Genomic DNA, 23,224 nt, shown 5'->3' with positions numbered 1-23,224 from the left:
TCTAACGAATCTATGTCCATTTTGTAATACGGAGACCAGAACTGAGCTGCATAATCTAGGTGAGGCCTTACTAATGATGTATAAAGCTGCAGTATGACCTCTGGACTTCTGTTGCTTACACTTCTTGATATAAATCCCAGTAATCTATTTGCCTTATTACGTATGCTTAGGCATTGCTGTCTTGGTTTAAGGTTGCTGCTCACCATAACCCCCAAGTCCTTTTCGCAATCTGTATGGCTAAGTTCTACATCATTTAACTTATAAGTACTAGGGTTATGGGCACTCCCAAGCTTCAGAACCTTGCATTTATCTACATTGAACTGCATCTGCCACTTTTCTGACCAAGAATAGAGTTTGTTTAAATCCTCCTGAAGTTCCATAACATCTACGTTTGAATCAATTATCCTACCTATCTTTGTGTCATCGGCGAATTTGCTCATATCACTAGTAATTCCCTCATCAAGATCATTGATATATATTATAAACAACAATGGGCCCAAGACTGATCCCTGTGGAACGCCACTTGTTACAGATCCCCACTCGGATTTAACCCCATTTATGGACACTCTCTGCTTCCTGTCAGTGAGCCATGACTCGATCCACGAGAGCACTTTTCCCCCAATGCCATGAGCTGCCACTTTCTTTAACAGTCTATGGTGTGGAACTCTATCAAAAGCCTTACTAAAATCTAAGTAAATAATATCAAATTCTTTATTGTGGTCAACAGCCTCAAAAGCTTTACTGAAGAAAGTTAATAAATTAGTTAGACAAGACCGGCCTCTTGTGAATCCATGCTGAGTATCATTAATCAAGCTATGCTTATCGAGATGGCTTCTTATAATCTCAGCTATAATTGACTAGTAATTTGCCTACAATTGAGGCCAGGCTTATTGGGCGGTAATTTGACGGTAAGGACTTGTCCCCTGTTTTAAAAATAGGAGTTACATTAGCCATCTTCCACATATCAGACACTAAACCTGTTTGAAGAGATAAATTAAAAATATTAGTTAATGGTTCACAGAGTTCCATTTTGCATTCCTTAAGAACCCTTGAAAAAACCTCGTCAGGACCCGGTGACTTATTTTGCTCCAGTCTGTCTATCTGCTTCACAACCATCTCACTAGTGACTGTGATGTTACATAATTTATCTTCTTCTAGCCCACTGTAAAAATTAATCACTGGAATATTGTTAGTGTCTTCCTGTGTAAAAACTGAGAGAAAATAATTATTTAAAATCAAGCACATTTCATTCTCTTTGTCAGTAAGGTGCCCATAGTTATTTTTAAGGGGACCTATCTTATCTCTAACTTTTGTTCTATAGACCAGGAAAAAACTTTTTGGGTTAGTTTTAGAATCCCTAGCAACTTTAATTTCATAGTCCCTTTTAGCTTTTCTTATCCCCTTTTTAATGTCCCTCTTAATGTCAATATACTGATTCATAAGATGACCCTCACCTCTTTTGATACGCCTATAAATTCCTTTCTTATGCCCTAATAGATATTTGAGCCTATTATTCATCCATTTTGGGTCATTTCTATTTGATCTAATTTCTATATATCGGATAAACGCTCTTTGAGCAGCATGTATAGTGTTCAGAAAACTGTCATATTGATAGCTCTCTTCGTTACCCCAGTCAACAGATGATAAGTGTTCTCTAAGCCCATCGTAATCTGCTAAGCGAAAATCTGGGACTGTTACTGAGTTATCGCTACTATCGTACTTCCATTCAATGCTAAATGTAATTGATTTGTGGTCGCTAGCACCCAGTTCCTCTGAAATTTCTAAATTATTAACAAGGGATTCATTGTTTGCCATAACTAAGTCAAGCAGGTTATTTCCCCTTGTAGGTTCTGTCACAAACTGCTTCAAAAAACAATCCTGAAATACTTCTAAGAAGTCGTATGATTCTAAATTCCCAGTCAAGAAATTCCAATCAACATGACTAAAGTTAAAGTCTCCTAGAATTACTACATTATCGTGCCTTGTGGCCTTAACAATTTCCTCCCATAGTAGTTTCCCTTGGTCCCTATCTAAGTTTGGGGGACGGTATATCACTCCTAAAATCAGTTTTTCATGCCCCTCTGAAAATTCTATCCAAACAGACTCTGTATGTGTTACTTCAGACTTAATACCTGTTTTTATGCAACAGTTCAAGCGATCTCGGACATACAATGCCACGCCGCCCCCCCCTCCCAATACTTCTATCTTCTTGGAACAATTTAAAACCCTGAATATGACATTCCACAGGCATGTCCCGACTTTTTGAATTAAACCACGTCTCAGTTAAGGCAAATACATCAATGTTACCTACACTAGCAACTAATCTCAACTCGTCCATCTTATTCCTAGCACTACGGCAATTAGCATAATAAACATTGAAAGACTCTCCTTTCTCTTTACCCTTCCTGCTCATTTCTATTTTTCTACTAAACCTATTACTGTCCTTATCACCCAAGGTCCCTGGCTTTTCAGTATCTATCTCGTTCTTATTATTACTATTTCCCCTAGAACTCGTAATATTACTACACTGGGACTTCACTGTTTTCCTGCCAAAACCCATTTTTTTTTTTTTCAACAAGTCGGTCGTCTCCCACCGAGGCAGGGTGACCCAAAAAAAAGAAAGAAAATCCCCAAAAAGAAAATACTTTCATCATCATTCAACACTTTCACCACACTCACACATTATCACTGCTTTTGCAGAGGTGCTCAGAATATAACAGTTTAGAAGCATATATGTATAGAGATACACAACATATCCCTCCAAACTGCCAATATCCCAAACCCCTCCTTTAAAGTGCAGGCATTGTACTTCCCATTTCCAGGACTCAAGTCCGACTATATGAAAATAACCGGTTTCCCTGAATCCCTTCACTAAATATTACCGTGCTCACACTCCAACAGATCGTCAGGTCCCAAGTATCATTCGTCTCCATTCACTCCTATCTAACACGCTCATGCACGCTTGCTGGAAATCCAAGCCCCTAGCCCACAAAACCTCCTTTACCCCCTCTTTCCAACCCTTTCGAGGACGACCCCTACCCCTCTTTCCTTCCCCTATAGATTTATATGCTTTCCATGTCATTCTACTTTGATCCATTCTCTCTAAATGACCAAACCACCTCAACAAACCCATACCACTAACTATTCCTAGTTTAAAGTCCTAACTGCTCCCTCCACTGCAGTTGCCAGTGCTCCCACCCCACACCTAGATAAGTGAACCCCATCCCTAGCATACATGTCATTTCTGCCATAGAAGAGGTCCCAGTTGTCAATGAATGTTACCGCATTTTCCTTACAGTATTTGTTCAGCCAGCAATTGACACCAATTGCCCTGGACAACCATTCATTTCCAACTCCCCTCCTTGGCAAAATACCACATATGAGAGGGTTCCCACCCTTACTTCTAATTATTTCTATTGCTGACCTATACCTGCTAATCAGGTCCTCACTCCTACGTCTGCCAACATCGTTGCCTCCAGCACTGAGACAGATAATAGGATTGCTCCCATTACCTCTCATGATGTCATCCAGACGGCTAACAATATCCTCCATCCCAGCCCCAGGAAAGCAAACTCTCTGTCTCCTACTCCTGTCCTTCAAGCAGAACGCCCTATCCATATACCTAACTTGGCTATCCCCAACAACAACAATATTCGTACCTTCCTTAATGTCTTTCGTCGTGACGTTCCCAGTAGTCGACTCACATTCGTCGGGTAGCACTGAGAATGTATTGGATGTTTCCACAACAGTTTCCACGGCAGTCTCTTTCTTCTTCATCGTTTCTACCTTTCCATTCGTCTTCTTGATCGTCAACTTCTTTCCCTGCTGTCCAGCCACTGACCAGTTTCCCTTCTTGACCTGAGGACTCAAAACAGGAGGACTACTCCGAATCTTTTTGTTTTCCTCGGTCAGTCGCCGAATTTCCATATTCGCCAACCTCAATTCTTCCTTAAGCTGTTGGTAAAGTTGCTCGATGGAGGGCATCTTGCTTCAATTCTAGAGAGCGCGCAAACAGGTCTTCACAGAGCCAAGTACACGTCAACACTGCGCAAAAGCCAACTCAATCAGGAGCTACTGAGCAGCACGTCCGCACAGTCCAATAGCGATGCGAACACAGCGTTTTTAGTGATTGCACCTGCAAAATAAGTCACCATGGGCCCCAAGAAAGCTTCTAGTGCCAACCCTACAGCAAAAAGAGTGAGAATTACTATGGATATGAAGAAAGAGATCACTGCTAAGTATGAAAGTGGAGTGCGTGTCTCCGAGCTGGCAAGGTTGTACACAAAACCCCAATCAACCATCGCTACTATTGTGGCCAAGAAAACGGCAATCAAGGAAGCTGTTCTTGCCAAAGGTGCAACTTTGTTTTCGAAACAGAGATCGCAAGTGATAGAAGATGTTGAGAGACTGTTATTGGTGTAGGTTTTGTGTGCGAGGGGCTTGGACTTCCAGCAGGCATGCGTGAGCGTGTTTGATAGGAGTGAATGGAGACAAATGGTTTTTAATACTTGACGTGCTGTTGGAGTGTGAGCAAAGTAACATTTATGAAGGGATTCAGGGAAACCGGCAGGCCGGACTTGAGTCCTGGAGATGGGAAGTACAATGCCTGCACTCTGAAGGAGGGGTGTTAATGTTGCAGTTTAAAAACTGTAGTGTAAAGCACCCTTCTGGCAAGACAGTGATGGAGTGAATGATGGTGAAAGTTTTTCTTTTTCGGGTCACCCTGCCTTGGTGGGAATCGGCCAGTGTGATAATAATAAAATAAAAAATAAAAATAAAACGAAAAACAGATAGCAGGAGATAGCATCTCTCAAGCGATCTTATGTGAAAAGGCTAGGAAGTTGCCTGACAATTTAATTAGAAAAATCCCAGCAACTAGTGATGATTTGAGTGAATTTAAGGCCAGCAAAGGTTGGTTTGAGAGATTTAAGAATCATAGTGGCATACATAGTGTGATAAGGCATGGTGAGGCTGCCAGTTCGGACCACAAAGCGGCTGAAAAATATGTGCAGGAATTCAAGGAGTACATAGACAGTGAAGGACTGAAACCTGAACAAGTGTTTAATTGTGACGAAACAGGCCTGTTTTGGAAGAAAATGCCAAACAGGACGTACATTACTCAGGAGGAAAAGGCACTCCCAGGACATAAGCCTATGAAAGACAGGCTTACTCTGTTGATGTGTGCCAATGCTAGTGGTGATTGCAAAGTGAAGCCTTTATTGGAGTATCACTCTGAAACTCCCAGAGTGTTCAGGAAAAACAATGTCCTCAAGGCTAATTTGTGTGTGCTGTGGAGGGCAAACAGTAAGCATGGGTCACTAGGGACTTTTTCTATGACTGGTTACACCATGCATTTGCCCCCACTGTGAAAAATTACCTAATTGAAAGAAGTTAGACCTTAAGTGCCTCCTGGTATTAGACAATGCTCCTGGTCATCCTTCAGACGTGGCAGAGCGACTTTCTGCGGAAATGAGCTTCATTAAGGTGAAGTTTTTGCCTCCTAATACCACTCCTCTCCTGCAGCCCATGGACCAGCAGGTCATTTCCAACTTCAAGAAACTGTACACAAAAGCTATGTTTGAAAGGTGCTTTGTAGTGACCTCAGAAACTCAATTGGCTCTAAGAGAGAGTTTTGGAGAGAGCACTTTAGCATCCTCAATTGTGTAAACATTATAGGTAAGGCTTGGGAGGAAGTGACTAAGAGGACCTTGAACTCTGCTTAGAAGAAACTGTGGCCAGAATGTGTAGACAAAAGGGATTTTGAAGGGTTTGAGGCTAACCCTGGGAATCCTATGCCAGTTGAGGAATCCATTGTGGCATTGGGGAAGTCCTTGGGGTTGGAGGTTAGTGGGGACGATGTGGAAGAGTTGGTGGAGGAGGACAGTGAAGAACTAACCACTGATGAACTGCTAGATCATCTTCAACAGCAAGAGGCCACACCTGAGGAAGCTGCTTCGGAGGAGGGGATAGAGAAACTGAGGAAGTTGCCTACTTCAAAGATTAAGGAAATGTGTGCAATGTGGCTTAAAGTGCAAACCTTTTTTGATGAAAATCACCCTCACACAGCTATTGCAAGCCGTGTTGGCAACCTGTACACTGACAATGTTGTGAAACACTTTAGGAATGTCATAAAGGAACGGGAGGTACAGGCCTCTATGGACAGATATGTTGTGTGACAGAGGTCCAGTGACTCTCAAGCTGGTCCTAGTGGCATTAAAAGAAGAAGGGAAGTAACCCCGGAAAAGGACTTGCCACCTCAAGTCCTAATGGAAGGGGATTCCCCTTCTAAACACTAACACCATCAACACTCTCCCCTCCTCCCATCCCATCAATCATCACCAGATCTTCAATAAAGGTAAGTGTCATGTAACTGTGCATGTCTTCTTCAGTTTGTGTGTATTAAAATTAATATTTCATGTGGTAAAAAATTTTTTTTGTTCATACTTTGGGGTGTCAGGAACGGATTAATTTGATTTCCATTATTTCTTATGGGGAAAATTAATTCGCCTAACGATAATTTCGCCTAACGTTGAGCTCTCAGGAACGGATTAATAGCATTAGGCGAGGGTCCACTGTACATGTATAAGCCATAGAGTTGATATTAGCATTATACTGAAGTATTTTCTCCTCCCTCCCGAGAGCCAGGATATTCCACTGGAATGGATTAATGGCATCTCATTTAATTTTAACAAGGAAAGTTGATTTGATACACGAGCAAACTGAGTTTGCTACCACTGTACATCTAAAACTTTTCCCGTCTTTGATACTGTCAGAGCTTTATGTTCATTTTTCTTCTTAGCACTTCCAGCATCACTAGTATTCCTGAGGGGTGCCATAGTTAATATCCAGAGATGTGAAGGGGGGATCAAATGGTCCAAAATCACTGAACACAGAAAGAGTAATGTATGAGACGCTTCAAGAATACAACTTTAGGAGGGGTGGGTGGCAGTACTGAAGGACAAGAACTGTGCTTCTCCAGTTTCAACTTGGGTCAAAGGGAGGGGAAAAATTCCAGTGCCAATTATCACGAATTTAAGCTTAAATGAATGCTATACTGCTTCTTTCACACTTTACAGCTTGCAATATCAAACATTTTAGCATGCTATGACTTTTTTTTTTTTTTGGTGACACTCTTTCAACAGCATTAATACAAAATCATGTAACCTGAGTCCATGCTAATCAAAGGTTTACTGTATTTTTAATGCATACATTTCTACTGAAACAGCACTTGAGGAAGAAATAGTAGAGTACACAAAATCTTGACTTTACTAAAAATCTTTAATCAAAACTATGTCAAGAATAAGCTTCAAGAAGAAAGATTTAGGAAGAAGAGGCTCAGCTGGTTGGGTATATTCTTGGGCATATTCATAATGTGATCAGTGCCAATTTTAGTAATAAACTGGTAGCATCAAATCTAAAATCTGGCTTGTGCCAGTAACTCTTTACAGTGGAACTTCACCCCAGACCCTATAAGGTGATATTGATTTTATATACAACTGTCAGGGACTCAAAATGTAATACTAATAAAAGCAAAAAATGATGGTAAACTAATAAAAAACTATAAAATAACTAAGGGAGAAACTGTACTGTTATATGAATGCAAGGAATACTTCTCTATTTACAATTCAATTTTTACACTAAAGGGAGCAAGAAAGCTGCAGATAAATACAATTTCTGTGCACCAGCTAGGTAATTGCTGTCTTCTGGTTATAAATTTACTTGCTAATGAATACATATGCCCACAAGAAATAAATATCAACCTTCAAGAATTACATCTAACTTTGTTACACAGTGCACTACACACACACACATGTATGTATGTGAATCATATAAGGCAAAGTCATTAGATTACATAGAATACACTAGCTAGGCCCCTGATTCCACAAGCTTTAAATCAATGGCTAATTTAAATGCTATGCACCAATATATGTACATCTACAGTCATCAACAGCTATGATTCAGCTTAAAAATAAAATCCTTATACCTAAGAATATGTATACTATTTTAAGGACACAGTCCTGGGAATAAAATAGTCTGAATTTAAAGAATTTTTTTTAAGTACCTGTAACTACAGTACTATTTAAAATATAAACGAGATTACATACAAATAAGAGAAAGTTTATAATAAACTCCTTAATAATAAAAAGCTGAAATCACTTAAGATTTGACTATGTATGTGTAATGCACAATGCAATAACTGTCTGCTCACCTTGAAGTACTTGACAGTTTTGACCTTGAGCTCTAGTGTTGCATCTTCATCACATAACATAATCGTCCGTGGATGCTGCTGGAAGGCTGACACTGTCCACATGTGATTTACACCCTCCTCAATGGCCATGTGAAGGGCATATGCCTTATGTGATCCAGTGATCAACACCATCACCTGCAAGAAAATTATATAACTGTCTTCTAGCAACTGCAGAGCTGAGGACCACTTCAGAGACTTGTGTGAAACCTTCCAGAAAACATATCTTTATACATTAATGTGTCATCAAGGACTGTCTTATTTCCAATGGGGTCCATCAATCTTGTCCCCCAGGATGCAGCTCACATCAGTCAACTAACACTCTGGTACCTTATTTAAAACTAAGGTACAGTAACATTCTAGGTAGTAGGTTGGTAGACAGCAACCGCCCAGGGAGGTACTACCGTCCTGCCAAGTGAGTGTAAAACGAAAGCCTGTAATTGTTTTACATGATGGTAGGATTGCTGGTGTCTTTTTTTCTGTCTCATGAACATGCAAGATTTCAGGTACGTCTTGCTACTTCTACTTACATTTATTTCACACTACACATACATGTACAAGCATATATATACATACACCCCTCTGGGTTTTTTGCTATTTTTTTTCTAGTTCTTGTTCTTGTTTATTTCCTCTTATCTCCATGGGAAAAAGTGGAACAGAATTCTTCCTCCGTAAGCCATGAGTGTTGTGAGAGGCAACTAAAATGCCGGGAGCAAGGGGCTAGTAACCCCTTTTTGCGCCACCCCGCCTCAGTGGGATACAGCCGGTTTGTTGAAAGAAAAGAAAGAAGTACAGTAACATCTGAACACTTGCTGAAAAATTATGATGATTTAGAAGCTCAAATAGTAAAGTACCAACAACAAAAAAAGAAAGCTGGCTAAACAGAAGTGGAGAAAAAATAGAATGAAGAGCTATGCAGACAAGTGTTTTCAGGAAAATTTTGGTTTGGTAGAAAGACACTTGGTTTAGAGCAAACGTTCCTTGCAGATAAAGTGTCTCTCTGGGTAGAGCTTTATCAAGCTCTACTTTGAGTGAAATCTATGTAATAAAAATCTGCTCTACACTACGTGTCTTTCTACAATACTTGATGGAAATATTTGCTAACATGCACGTTTTGTTCTATCTAGTATATTTTAGATAATGAATATTGTTCAAACCTTATTTGAAGAATATCTGTTTTTGCAAGTGAAATGTACAAAGAAAACATTGCTTTTCATTGCTAATCTTTCAGCTTTATCACAAACGCCACCATTCTCAATAAAAAAATTTTAGCGAGGATTTTTATTATATTCCTGGAGAAGCGCTAAACCCACAAGGATCACACAGTCAGAGGGAATAGCCTGATAATCAGGCTTAATCCATGAGGATGGTAGCTCTAATTCTTTGGATAGAGAACACTTTCCTAGCCACAAGACACCTCCTTCAAAGTAAACTTAGTGGGATAACTATCCTTACAGCCCAGAAAAAGTGATCATCTACATGTAAAAAATTCTCCCATATAACATTTTTTTGTATTTTTTGGCATTCAAATTTGCAATTCATAACACATTTAGACACATATTTTTATATTTAGTTTTTAATCATAAACATGTTATACTGTATTTGAAAACTTATTTCTTAGTTAAATGAAGAGAGAAAGTCATTCGAACGAGTCTGAGTAAAATGACCCCAAACGGAATAATATATTTAATAATTAAAAAACAAATCAAGTCATGTTATGGCAGTAACAAAGGAAACTTCTTCAGTGCTATGAGAACCAGAAATAAGGTTACTTTATCCTCTGTCTTTAGTAATTTTACAAAACACGCACCTCCCTGGCATCCATAACAGTGCCAACACCCACAGTCAGTGCCTGCTTGGGTACTTGTAATATGTCATCACCAAAAAAACGTGCATTTGCTGTAATGGTTTCTTGGTTGAGTGTTTTGACACGTGTACGGGACACCAAACTGGAGCCAGGTTCGTTAAAGGCAATGTGACCATCAGGTCCAATTCCTGAAAGTAAATGTAGAAATTCAATACAGCATAGACTGATTAATCTGGTCTCTTCTCAACATAATGGAAGACTTTGCTAGCACGAACAGCTTTGGTGTTAGCCATTGTGCTTTTTAGTCTTCCTTCACATCTTGTACTCAAGATAGGTAGCTAGTTAGCTAGCTAGCCGTAGCTCTCGAGCTCGCTCACTCACTCACTCTCTCTAGCTCTCCAATTTAACATACTGAGACTTCCTACCACTGCAAGCTGACTCAAAGAAGGAAATAAATTAACACCTGCTTCCAGGTTGCACTGTACTAACAATCTCACTGCTTTCCTTATGCCCTATGTAAATATGCTCATTTTATTTAGCCTTCAACACAATTTCAAACCTGGGAAAAGTTTTTCGATTCAATCCACTCTCGCACATGCCTGTTGGATGTTCAATCCCCTACTTTTGAAAACCCTTCATATTCTCATTCATTCATTTATTCATTCATTCATTCACTCGCTCACTCACTCACTCTCACACACAAACACACACACACACAACACACCACACACACACACACACACACACACACACACACACACACACACACACACACACACACACACACACACACACACACACACAGTGTCTATCTGTCTCTCTCTCTCCTATTCATACTTCCAAATCATTTAATTTTCTCACTCCTTATTCTCGGTATATTCAGAACAATATACAGTGCTCATCACAGCATTATGATGCCCCTCCCCTACACACATACAAAAACACAAACACATACCATGAAAGATTATAAATACATTTACTGAGGTTTTAATACTTGGTGCGCTGCGTCCTTTACGTTTGATCATGTCCCTCAGCCGTGTAAGACACACAAATTCTTGAGGGTTTGGGGAGGTATATAATTCCATGCCTCGTGTAGAGCACCATCCAGCCGTGGAATGGAACTGATATTCTTGCCCAGTAAACTTCATTTCACTATTGACCAGAGGTTCTCAATAGGGTTTAGGTCTGGAGAACTGCATGGGCAGTCATTCAAGAACCTCACTTCACAGTCCTTAAGCCAATGAACTACAGATTTGGCAGTATGACATGGTGCACCATCCTGCATAAAAACTGTAGCCCCACACTTGTCAAATGCCTCAGGTAAATTGTTACACAACTCCAGGTAATCATACTGGTTCATATACTGGTTTTTGAGTTTACTAACACTGTGAGCACTGAAACACCCCCAAACCATGAGCAAGTCTGGGTGTTTGGTGGTCCCACAGGTGTAGCGTGGGTCTAGCGGGTCACTATCTCTGGGCCGGTACACATTCACCACGGTTACAGGTGATGGTGAAGGTTGCTTTATCACTCCAAAGTACTTCAGACCACTGTTGAGGATTCCAGTAAAGATATTTCTTTGCATAATCCAGCCTATGTTTCTTCTGTGGCTTGGAGAGGATTGGTTTCTTAACCTGGTGGTGACTACTGTAGCCCAGTTCTGAAACACATCTGCTAACAGTTCTTACAGACACCTCTGAGAGAAGATGTGTGTTCTTTTCTTTCAATTCTCTAGCAGTTATCTTTTTTAACACAGTTAAGGTACGAACAGATGTCTTCTTTGAGGGGCCAGGCCGAGGTTTGGCAGACAGTATCTCGACACTGCCACCAGTCTTGAAACACTGCACCCAGTTCCTCAATGAACGCTCGCACACATCAATATTCTCCACTATTTCTTTCATCTGGTGGCAAATTTTGTGAAGCCCTATGATTTGAGCTATAGTTTCAGGAAGACAATAACAATATTCCAGTAATTAATTTTTATAGCCGGCTAGTGAAATGGTTGTGAAGCAGATAGACAGACTGAAGCAAAATAAGTTGCAGGGTCCTGATGAGGTTTTTTCAAGGGTTCTTAAGGAATGCAGAATGGAACTCTGTGAACCATTAACTAATATTTTTAATTTATCTCTTCAAACAGGTGTAGTGTCTGATATGTGGAAGATGGCTAATGTAATTCCTATTTTTAAAACAGGGGACAAGTTGTTACCGTCAAATTACCGCCCAATAAGCCTGACCTCAATTGTAGGCAAATTACTAGAGTCAATTATAGCCGAGATTATAAGAAGCCATCTCGATAAGCATAGCTTGATTAATGATACTTATTATGGATTCACAAGAGGCCGGTCTTGTCTAACTAATTTATTAACTTTTTTCAGTAAAGCTTTTGAGGCTGTTGACCACAATAAAGAATTTGATATTATTTACTTAGATTTTAGTAAGGCTTTTGATAGAGTTCCACACCAAAGACTGTTAAAGAAAGTGGCAGCTCATGGCATTGGGGTAAAAGTGCTCTCGTGGATCGAGTCATGGCTCACAGACAGGAAGCAGAGTGTGTCCATAAATGGGGTTAAATCCGAGTGGGGATCTGTAACAAGTGGCGTTCCACAGGGATCAGTCCTGGGCCCGTTGTTGTTTATAATATATATCAATGATCTTGATGAGGGAATTACTAGCGATATGAGCAAATTCGCCGATGACACGAAGATAGGTAGGATAATTGATTCAAACGTAGATGTTATGGAACTTCAGGAGGATTTAACAAACTCTATTCTTGGTCAGAAAAGTGGCAGATGCAGTTTAATGTAGATAAATGCAAGGTTCTGAAGCTCGGGAGTGTCCATAACCCTAGCACTTATAAGTTAAATGATGTAGAACTTAGCCATACAGATTGCGAAAAGGACTTGGGGGTTATGGTGAGCAGCAACCTTAAACCAAGACAGCAATGCCTAAGCATACATAATAAGGCAAATAGATTACTGGGATTTATATCAAGAAGTGTAAGCAACAGAAGTCCAGAGGTCATACTGCAGCTTTATACATCATTAGTAAGGCCTCACCTAGATTATGCAGCTCAATTCTGGTCTCCATATTACAGAATGGACATAAATTTGTTAGAAAACATTCAGCGTAGGATGACTAAATTAATACATAGCATTAGAAATCTTCCTTATGAAGAAAGATTGAAGATTCTTAAGTTACATTCACTTGTTAGACGAAGAATGGGGGGAGACCTGATCGAAGTGTATAAGTGGAAGATGGGTATTAATAAAGGGGATATTAATAAGGTCTTGAGGATATCTCTCCAAGAGAGAACCCGCAGTAATGGATTTAAATTAGATAAGTTTAGATTTAGAAAGGTCATAGGAAAGTATTGGTTTGGAAATAGGGTAGTTGATGAGTGGAACAGTCTACCTAGTTGGGTTATTGAGGCTAGGACTTTGGGTAGTTTCAAATTTAGGTTGGATAAGTACATGAGTGGGAGGGGTTGGATTTGAGTGGGACTTGCACATCAGAGCTTATTTCTTGGGTAGCATTGAAAATCGGGTTGGGCAAATGTTTTGTTAGTGGGATGAATTGTAAAGGACCTGCCTAGTATGGGCCAACAGGCCTGCTGCAGTGATCCTCCTTTCTTATGTTCTTAAAGACTTCCTTTTGCCCATAATCAAACATGTACAGCCCCAAAACCAAAGGGAACACCGGACAAAAGATAGGATAGATGAGAGAATGAAGTGCAACACTTCCTCTCACCACGGCAGCCACGTGAGCACTGAGGAGTTACTGTGGAATGTGGTGGCAGGCCATGAAGCCATGCTAATGCCTGCTACCCGGCATAATGCGCTCATGATAAAAGACCCCCCTGTATGGTAGGCCTTCGATTTTCATCACGGCATTATGCAGTGGCACTCACTTGGCATAATGCCGTGACAAGCATTCTATCTGAGCACACATAAAATATTCTTTTTACAAATAATTTTACTAGTTTTTTCATTTATTAAAGAAACATCTTTGTTTATTTAAGAATTTGTTTGTAAATTTGCATACAGAGTGGGTACACAACCAAACAGTTTACTGGAATTGGGCAGGCATGAAGTGGCATCATGCAGTGGCGCTTACCTGGCATAATGCCGTGACGAGCACTGTACATCAGCACATATATAAAATATTTTTTTTACAAATAATTTTACTAGTTTTCTCATTTATTAAAGAAACGTCTTTGTTTCTTTAAAAATTTGTTTGTAAATTTGCATACAGAGTGGGTACACAACCAAACAGTTAACTGTAATTTGGCAGGCACGAAGTGGTTAAGTCTGATTTCACCTCTCTCTATTGTAGCTAACTTTTTTACCTGCAACAGGATGGCAGACATGAAAACAGTGTCTAAATGAGAAGAGTTAATAAGATTCACATTATTACAGGTAAATGTACATAAAAGTGAATATGTAGACAGTTGTTAGCACCAAGGAAAATAAAAGAAATAGAACTGCACTGTACAATATTACCTCCAATGAAGAGCTCAATTCCTCCTGCTTCTCTGATCTTCTGCTCATAATTCTGGCACTCTTGTTCTAAGTTTTCTGCATTGCCATTGAGGATGTGAGCATTGGCTGGGTCAATGTCAATGTGCTTGAAGAGATTCTCCCACATGAAAGTATGGTAGCTTTGACTGTGATTCCGGGGAATACCTGACATACAAAATTAAGAGTATAACAATATGAAAGTTTCCAGTTGGAGAGATCTAATTACTGTTGGTAAAGAATTATGCAGCATTCATGATAGAACAAGTACTGTTGGTGCCAACAAGCACATGAAAATAGTGAATGGGCAGTGTAGAGGCTATAAATTAGTTTTTTATGAATGCAAGACATGACTGAATGCATTGCTCTTCAAACAATATAAAACAATATGTACCAGAATATGCTTGTTTAATGATACATTGGGAAGAATAAATAAGAGCAATTAGAAGTAAAGCATCTAGCAAATAAAAAGGGAGAAAAGGGGAAAAATAATTTTAGTAATCATACATGGAACCCTAGTATAAAATAATGAACTTAAAAGGTTAGAAACAATTGGATAAAGAATTTTATAAAGCCAGTGTCATTTTACACTAGGGATAACGTGGAGAATCAGGGATAAAGTGAATGCTCAAATTTACACACAAACAATCCTTTTCAAGGAGTCGGTCACCATTAAGGATGTTAGTTAAATGTTACAGACTAACTTCACTGAAAAATTCCTAGGTGTATCAGTGCTTCTCGGTAGTTTTAAATTTTTTTTATTCAGACCAGAAAAATAGTTTTGAAATTGTTTTAAAGCACATTATCTACAAATCCTGCAATATTTTAGGTCTGCCTAACTTCAGACCAAGCTATGAGGATTAAAAATCTCTCAAAACTAGTTACAGGTTTGCATGAAACTAACATACTACTGTACTTAACAGAGAGGTCATGAATACTGCTATTGTACTGTGCAATACTTAAATGTGCCTACTTTACTTGAATTAGTAAACCCACGTGGGTTATTTAGCATAAGGACTGGTGTTGAGGCTAGCCTCCATCCACTAGCCAAAAAAGTCATATTACCAAACTACTCACCTACTTAGAAGCCAAATACAGTGGTACCCAGAGTTTCGTACAGCTCCCAACTGGAACAATTATGCAAGTGTATTATTGTAAGTGCTTTTGTAAGTGTATTTTTGGAGGTCTGAAACAGACTAATCTAATTTACATTATTCCTTATGGGAACAAATTCGTTCAGTAACGGCACTCGAACAGCGTTCTGGAACGAATTATGGCCGAAAATCAGGGTACCACTGTACAAGGAACACTCAATTTAATGGACTAAAGGGAGGGAACAGGTGGCTGGTAAAGGTGACTGTGGTGAGAAATATGAGGTAACCACATTCAATCCAAGAAAGTGAAGGGAAGATCTAATTATCCTGGATTAAGAGTGCATCATCAGCATCAATGGAGGTCAAGAAGCAAAGAACAAGTAGTAGTATGATCAGAAACACATGAAATACAGAGGCAGGTAAGACAAGGATGATACAAAAACAATGTGGCACAGGGCCACTTGGTAGCTTAATCTACCACTATCCTTTTTAAGAAAAACAGAGAATTAATAATATATCTCAAAGGCAAACCTTTTTAAGAACATACCAACATATTCATCCATATTGAAGGTCTTGACATATTTGAAAGAGATTTTGCCAGCTTTGTGATACTCCACAAGCTTCTTGTAGGTGCCCTGTGGGGTGCTACCTGCAAATAGTTATCTTGCTATAATAACATGCCGATAACTTTGAAAGACAACTCTGCAGTTTCTACACTTGTGTGCTACATGGGAAAAAAAATTGTAAGAATTACAAAGTCGTTTGAATTATTATGCCATTCAGTACTTCTGATGAAAGTTAATACGAAAATTATACTCACAAACTACATCTATTGTACAGAATAAATATTCATCCTCACATGCGAGAAAAAATATATAACACTTTAAGATGAGGCAGAGAGGTAATTTTGAGGTGTTCAGTATATAAGCCTCTGTTCTCATTTGCCATCACTGATCCTCTAGATGTCTGTCCAGACAAGCAAAGACATGTTTCTAATGAAACACTGATAGTATGCATAATTCTTGCTCATAAAAATTATGCATGTGTAAATTGCAGTATTCTCGTTCAAATTCATCTAAAATGTAAATGTATAAAGATTTTAATTACAGAGTGGGGGAGTTAGTTGATGGGGAACTGGAAGTATTGGGTAGATGGCGGGAGTATTTTGAGGAACTTTTAAATGTCGATGAAGAAAGGGAGGCGGTAATTTCATGCACTGGCCAGGGAGGTATAATATCTTTTAGGAGTGAAGAAGAGCAGGATGTGAGTGTGGGGGAGGTGCGTGAGGCATTACGTAGAATGAGAGGGGGTAAAGCAGCTGGAACTGATGGGATCATGACAGAAATATTAAAAGCAGGGGGAGATATAGTGTTGGAGTGGTTGGTATTTTTGTTAAATAAATGTATGAAAGAGGGGAAGGTACCTAGGGATTGGTAGAGACCATGTATAGTTCCTTCATATAAAGGGAAGGGGGACAAAAGAGATCGTAAAAATTATAGGGGAATAAGTTTACTGAGTATACCAGGTAAAGTGTACAGCAGGGTTATTATTGAAAGGACTAGAAGACAGAGTAGGATAGTAGATGAGCAGGGAGGCTTTAGAGTGGGTAGGGAATGTGTAGATCAAGTGTTTACATTGAAGTATATATGTGAACAGTATTTAGATAAAGGTAGGGAACTTTTCACTGCATTTATGGATTTAGAAAAGGCATATGAGTGGATAGGGGAGCAATGTGGCAGATGTTGCAAGTGTAAAGAATAGGTAGTAAGTTACTAAATCCTGTAGAATTTTTATGAGGATAGTGAGGCTCAGGTTAGGGTGTGTACGAGAGAGGGAGATTACTTCCCGTTAAAAGTAAGTCTTAGACAGGGATGTGTAATGTAACCATGGTTATTTAATATATTTATAGATGGAGTTGTAAAAGAAGTAAATGCTAGGGTGTTGGGGAGAGGGTTGTGATTAAATTATGGGAAATCAACTACAAATTGGGAGTTGACACAGTTTCTTTTTGCTGATGATACTGTACTTATGGGAGATTCTAAAGAAAAGCTGCAAAGGTTAGTGGACAAGTTTGGGAGGGTGTGTAAAGGTAGAAAGTTGAAAGTGAACATAGATAAGAGTACGGTGATGAGGGTATCAAACAATTTAGATAAAGAAAAACTGGATATCACATTGGAGAGAGGGAGTATGGAAGAAGTACATAAAGTTTTCAGATATTTGGGAGTTGACTTGTCAGTGGATGGGTTTATGAAGGATGAGGCTAACCATAGAACTGATGAAGGAAAAAAGGTGAGTGGTGCATTGAGATATCTGTGGAGACAAAAAAAACATTATCCATGGAGGCAAAGAAGGTAATGTATGAAAGTATAGTGGTACCAACACTCTTACATGGGTGTGAAGCTTGGGTTGTAAATGCTGCAGCCAAGAGGGAAGGCAGTGGAGATGTCTTGTCTAAGAGCAATGTGTGGTGTGAATATTATGCAGAGAATTCGGAGTGTGGAAATTAGGAGGAGGTGTGGAGTTACTAAAAGTATTAGTCAGAGGGCTGAAGAGGGGTTGTTGAGGTGGTTTGGTCATTTAGAGAGAATGGATCAAAGTAGAATGACTTGGAGAGCGTATAAATCTGTAGAGGAGAGGAAGGTGGGGTAGGGGTCATCCTCGAAGAGGTTGGAGGGAGAGGGTAAAGGAGGTTTTGTGGGCAAGGGGCTTGGACTTCCAGCAAGCATGTGTGAGCATGTTAGATAGGAGTGAATGGAGATGAATGGTTTTTGGGATCTTACGAGCTGTTGGAGTGTGAGCAGGGTAATATTTTGTGAAGGTATTCAGGGTAACCGGTAAGCTGGACTTGAGTCCTGGAAATGGAAAGTACAATGGCTGCACTTTAAAGGAGGGGTTTGGGATATTGGCAGCATGGAGGGACTTCTAAACTGTCGTATCTGAGTGCCTCTGCAAAGACAGAGATTATGTATGAATGAGGTGAAAGTGTTGAATGATGATGAAAGTATTTTCTTTTTGGGGGTTTTCTTTCTTTTTGGGTCACCCTGCCTCAGTGGAAGACGATCGACATGTTGAAAAAAAAAAAAAATGAACATTGTACCATATAGAATAGGCAGAATTGAGTCGTGATTTCAAGAAATTTATGATAAAAGAAAATAGAAAAATTTAAGCTAAAATGAAAATTATTTTTTATTTCTCATGGGTCATACAAAGATTACAATATGTATATACATAACTGGATACATAATTTGATACCAAATTAGGCACAACAGCTAGCTAAAAATTATACAACACATTTTGAGCAAACTACATAATTAAAAGATTTACAAAATATTGGACCAAATATGTACAGTTACAGGAGCTGCAAAACATGAAAAGTTAAAAAAAAGTAGAAACATAAAGATAATAAAATAAGACAAATGTGTAAAGGACACAAGAAAATTTGCAGACAGTGCTTGCAGTATTATAAGAGATAACTGACCTGTAGGCAAGCCTAGGACGAAGAACTTCTCTGGGCCAGGATTGAAATCATTGATCCTCTTGATAACATACCTCGCTGCCCATTCTGACACCCTTTCCTTGTCATCAAGAATCACTAGACGCATCTGTAGAGATGATTGCTGTGCTTGTATTTATCATACTGCTTTCTCTGTGAACTTTATGAACAAAAGTATAGAAAAAGAGGTGCTACTTTAGCGTGCGGTCTACCGCAGCATTCGTAGTTTGAGGTCTACCTCTTGTATAATTTTTTTTCCTGTGCCGGCCCTTTTAACCTAACGTAACCTAACCTAATCTAACCTGGTTATGTTAGGTTAGGCGAGTATGTGGAGCTGGTAGACAACACGCTAAAGTAGCACCGAAAAAAAATTTAAATTTGAAAAAGTGGAATTTTTAATTTTAGGATGAAATTTAGGCCCTGGACTAGACTTTATGGGTATACCATACTGGTAATTTTTCCTTTGAAAATCTCTATGGCCATATGCACAAACATATTGTACATACACACACACACATTTTATATTTTGCTGCATACCTTGGTTTTAGATTTCTGCTAATCAAGAGCCCTAAATCTTTTATACATTTATGTTGATTATGACCTACAGTATGTTATTTACATTACAAGAACTGTTTTCATTTTCTTTTTCTCATTAAACTTCATTTACCACTTTCCTTAACAGCATCAACCTGCCTATATAATCCTATAACTCTGGTGTCCTCAGAAATGATTTAATGACCCATTTTTGTCATCAACAAATTTACCTATGTGTTGCTATTTATATCATTCATTTAGACTGAAACACGGGACCCAGCACCAACCCCTGAGGAACACTTTCTTTAGGATTCCTCTTTCTGTATTGCTTTTAATACCCCCTATACCCAAGTTACTAATTTAATATATTTCTTACTGTTGCCATTATTAATGAGGTAAAGTACTGAATGAAATATGGCCCCAGAAACACACAATGAGCCCAAATCTTACAAGGGCAGAATTTGGGGTAGCCGCTAATTCTAGATTTGCAGGAACCATTAAGAACATAACCTGATAATTTGGACGTGGCACTGTGCATTGATTTACCAGAGGGAATCATGGCAAATACATAAAAATAGAGAAAAATCATACATGATCTAACCCATTTTATGGAATGGAGGAAATAAGACAGGCAAATTAATCTAATATCTCCCAGAAAAATAATCTGTTCAAGAAATAATTAATTATTCCATGGGGCAGATAGATTGTGATTATCATAAAATATAAATTTCATTTATATATGAAGTTAGATCTCGACCAGGTCAGACTAAGACAAATTTAATAAGTTTATTCAGGTATAGGTACACAAATAATTACATAAATTATCATACATGGTAGCATGTGTGTAGATTACTTAGGATAACCCAAAAAAGTCAAAGTGACTTATTTCCAAAGTGTCCTTGTAACAGTCAGACTGAGGAAAAACGCAAGACTGTGAAAAAAAGAGACCATTAGCTAGTTATATTTTGGCGATACCTAACATAAAAATTTTTTTATAATGGTTTTGAAGAACACAGGTGTAAGCAAGCAAGTTTCATTTAGGTACAGATACACATATACAGATATACATATACACATACCCAGGGAAGTACTACCGTCCTGCCAGATGACTGTGAAACAAAAACCTGTAACTGTTTTGCATGATGGTAGGATTGCTGGTTTTCTTTTTCTGTCTCATAAACACGCTAAGATAACAGGGATATCTTGCTACTCCTACTTACACTTTGGTCACACTTCACAGACACGCACATGCATATATATATATACATACATCTAGGTTTTTCTCCTTTTTCTAAATAGCTCTTGTTCTTTTTTATTTCTTCTATTGTCCATGGGGAAGTGGAAAAGAATCTTTCCTCCGTAAGCCATGCGTGTCGTATGAGGCGACTAAAATGCCGGGAGCAATGGGCTAGTAACCCCTTCTCCTGTATACAATTACTAAAAAAGAGAAGAAGAAAAACTTTATAAAACTGGGTTGCTTAAATGTGCGTGGATGTAGTGCGGATGACAAGAAACAGATGATTGCTGATGTTATGAATGAAAAGAAGTTGGATGTCCTGGCCCTAAGCGAAACAAAGCTGAAGGGGGTAGGAGAGTTTCAGTGGGGGGAAATAAATGGGATTAAATCTGGAGTATCTGAGAGAGTTAGAGCAAAGGAAGGGGTAGCAGTAATGTTAAATGATCAGTTATGGAAGGAGAAAAGAGAATATGAATGTGTAAATTCAAGAATTATGTGGATTAAAGTAAAGGTTGGATGCGAGAAGTGGGTCATAATAAGCGTGTATGCACCTGGAGAAGAGAGGAATGCAGAGGAGAGAGAGAGATTTTGGGAGATGTTAAGTGAATGTATAGGAGCCTTTGAACCAAGTGAGAGAGTAATTGTGGTAGGGGACTTGAATGCTAAAGTAGGAGAAACTTTTAGAGAGGGTGTGGTAGGTAAGTTTGGGGTGCCAGGTGTAAATGATAATGGGAGCCCTTTGATTGAACTTTGTATAGAAAGGGGTTTAGTTATAGGTAATACATATTTTAAGAAAAAGAGGATAAATAAGTATACACGATATGATGTAGGGCGAAATGACAGTAGTTTGTTGGATTATGTATTGGTAGATAAAAGACTGTTGAGTAGACTTCAGGATGTACATGTTTATAGAGGGGCCACAGATATATCAGATCACTTTCTAGTTGTAGCTACACTGAGAGTAAAAGGTAGATGGGATACAAGGAGAATAGAAGCATCAGGGAAGAGAGAGGTGAAGGTTTATAAACTAAAAGAGGAGGCAGTTAGGGTAAGATATAAACAGCTATTGGAGGATAGATGGGCTAATGAGAGCATAGGCAATGGGGTCGAAGAGGTATGGGGTAGGTTTAAAAATGTAGTGTTAGAGTGTTCAGCAGAAGTTTGTGGTTACAGGAAAGTGGGTGCAGGAGGGAAGAGGAGCGATTGGTGGAATGATGATGTAAAGAGAGTAGTAAGGGAGAAAAAGTTAGCATATGAGAAGTTTTTACAAAGTAGAAGTGATGCAAGGAGGGAAGAGTATATGGAGAAAAAGAGAGAAGTTAAGAGAGTGGTGAAGCAATGTAAAAAGAGAGCAAATGAGAGAGTGGGTGAGATGTTATCAACAAATTTTGTTGAAAATAAGAAAAAGTTTTGGAATGAGATTAACAAGTTAAGAAAGCCTAGAGAACAAATGGATTTGTCAGTTAAAAATAGGAGAGGAGAGTTATTAAATGGAGAGTTAGAGGTATTGGGAAGATGGAGGGAATATTTTGAGGAATTGTTAAATGTTGATGAAGATAGGGAAGCTGTGATTTCGTGTATAGGGCAAGGAGGAATAACATCTTGTAGGAGTGAGGAAGAGCCAGTTGTGAGTGTGGGGGAAGTTCGTGAGGCGGTAGGTAAAATGAAAGGGGGTAAGGCAGCCGGGATTGATGGGATAAAGATAGAAATGTTAAAAGCAGGTGGGGATATAGTTTTGGAGTGGTTGGTGCAATTATTTAATAAATGTATGGAAGAGGGTAAGGTACCTAGGGATTGGCAGAGAGCATGCATAGTTCCTTTGTATAAAGGCAAAGGGGACAAAAGAGAGTGCAAAAATTATAGGGGGATAAGTCTGTTGAGTGTACCTGGTAAAGTGTATGGTAGAGTTATAATTGAAAGAATTAAGAGTAAGACGGAGAATAGGATAGCAGATGAACAAGGAGGCTTTAGGAAAGGTAGGGGGTGTGTGGACCAGGTGTTTACAGTGAAACATATAAGTGAACAGTATTTAGATAAGGCTAAAGAGGTCTTTGTGGCATTTATGGATTTGGAAAAGGCGTATGACAGGGTGGATAGGGGGGCAATGTGGCAGATGTTGCAAGTGTATGGTGTAGGAGGTAGGTTACTGAAAGCAGTGAAGAGTTTTTACGAGGATAGTGAGGCTCAAGTTAGAGTATGTAGGAAAGAGGGAAATTATTTCCCAGTAAAAGTAGGCCTTAGACAAGGATGTGTGATGTCACCGTGGTTGTTTAATATATTTATAGATGGGGTTGTAAGAG

The 23,224-nt window shown here is 39.0% G+C and overlaps 1 protein-coding gene across 5 annotated transcripts in view; it reads right to left on the bottom strand.

Annotated features, from left to right (window-relative positions):
• Oscillin (glucosamine-6-phosphate isomerase Oscillin) overlaps window positions 1–23,224 on the bottom strand; it is a 51,427-nt gene that overhangs the window by 11,116 nt on the left and 17,087 nt on the right. For all 5 annotated transcript variants that reach the window (XM_053788286.2, XM_053788285.2, XM_053788287.2 and 2 more), the window contains exons 2-6: window positions 19,139–19,262; window positions 16,208–16,309; window positions 14,552–14,734; window positions 10,056–10,240; window positions 8,210–8,383 (exon numbers count right to left, since the gene is read on the bottom strand). In XM_053788286.2, coding sequence (XP_053644261.1) covers window positions 8,210–8,383; window positions 10,056–10,240; window positions 14,552–14,734; window positions 16,208–16,309; window positions 19,139–19,262 — 768 coding nt within the window. The remainder of the gene's footprint in view (window positions 1–8,209; window positions 8,384–10,055; window positions 10,241–14,551; window positions 14,735–16,207; window positions 16,310–19,138; window positions 19,263–23,224) is intronic.

This window comes from Cherax quadricarinatus, chromosome 52, assembly GCF_038502225.1.
Source record: "Cherax quadricarinatus isolate ZL_2023a chromosome 52, ASM3850222v1, whole genome shotgun sequence".
NCBI classification, from domain to species: Eukaryota; Metazoa; Arthropoda; class Malacostraca; order Decapoda; family Parastacidae; genus Cherax; species Cherax quadricarinatus.
The sequence above is the reverse complement of the archived record's forward strand: the minus strand, read 5'-3'. Positions and strand labels throughout refer to the sequence as shown.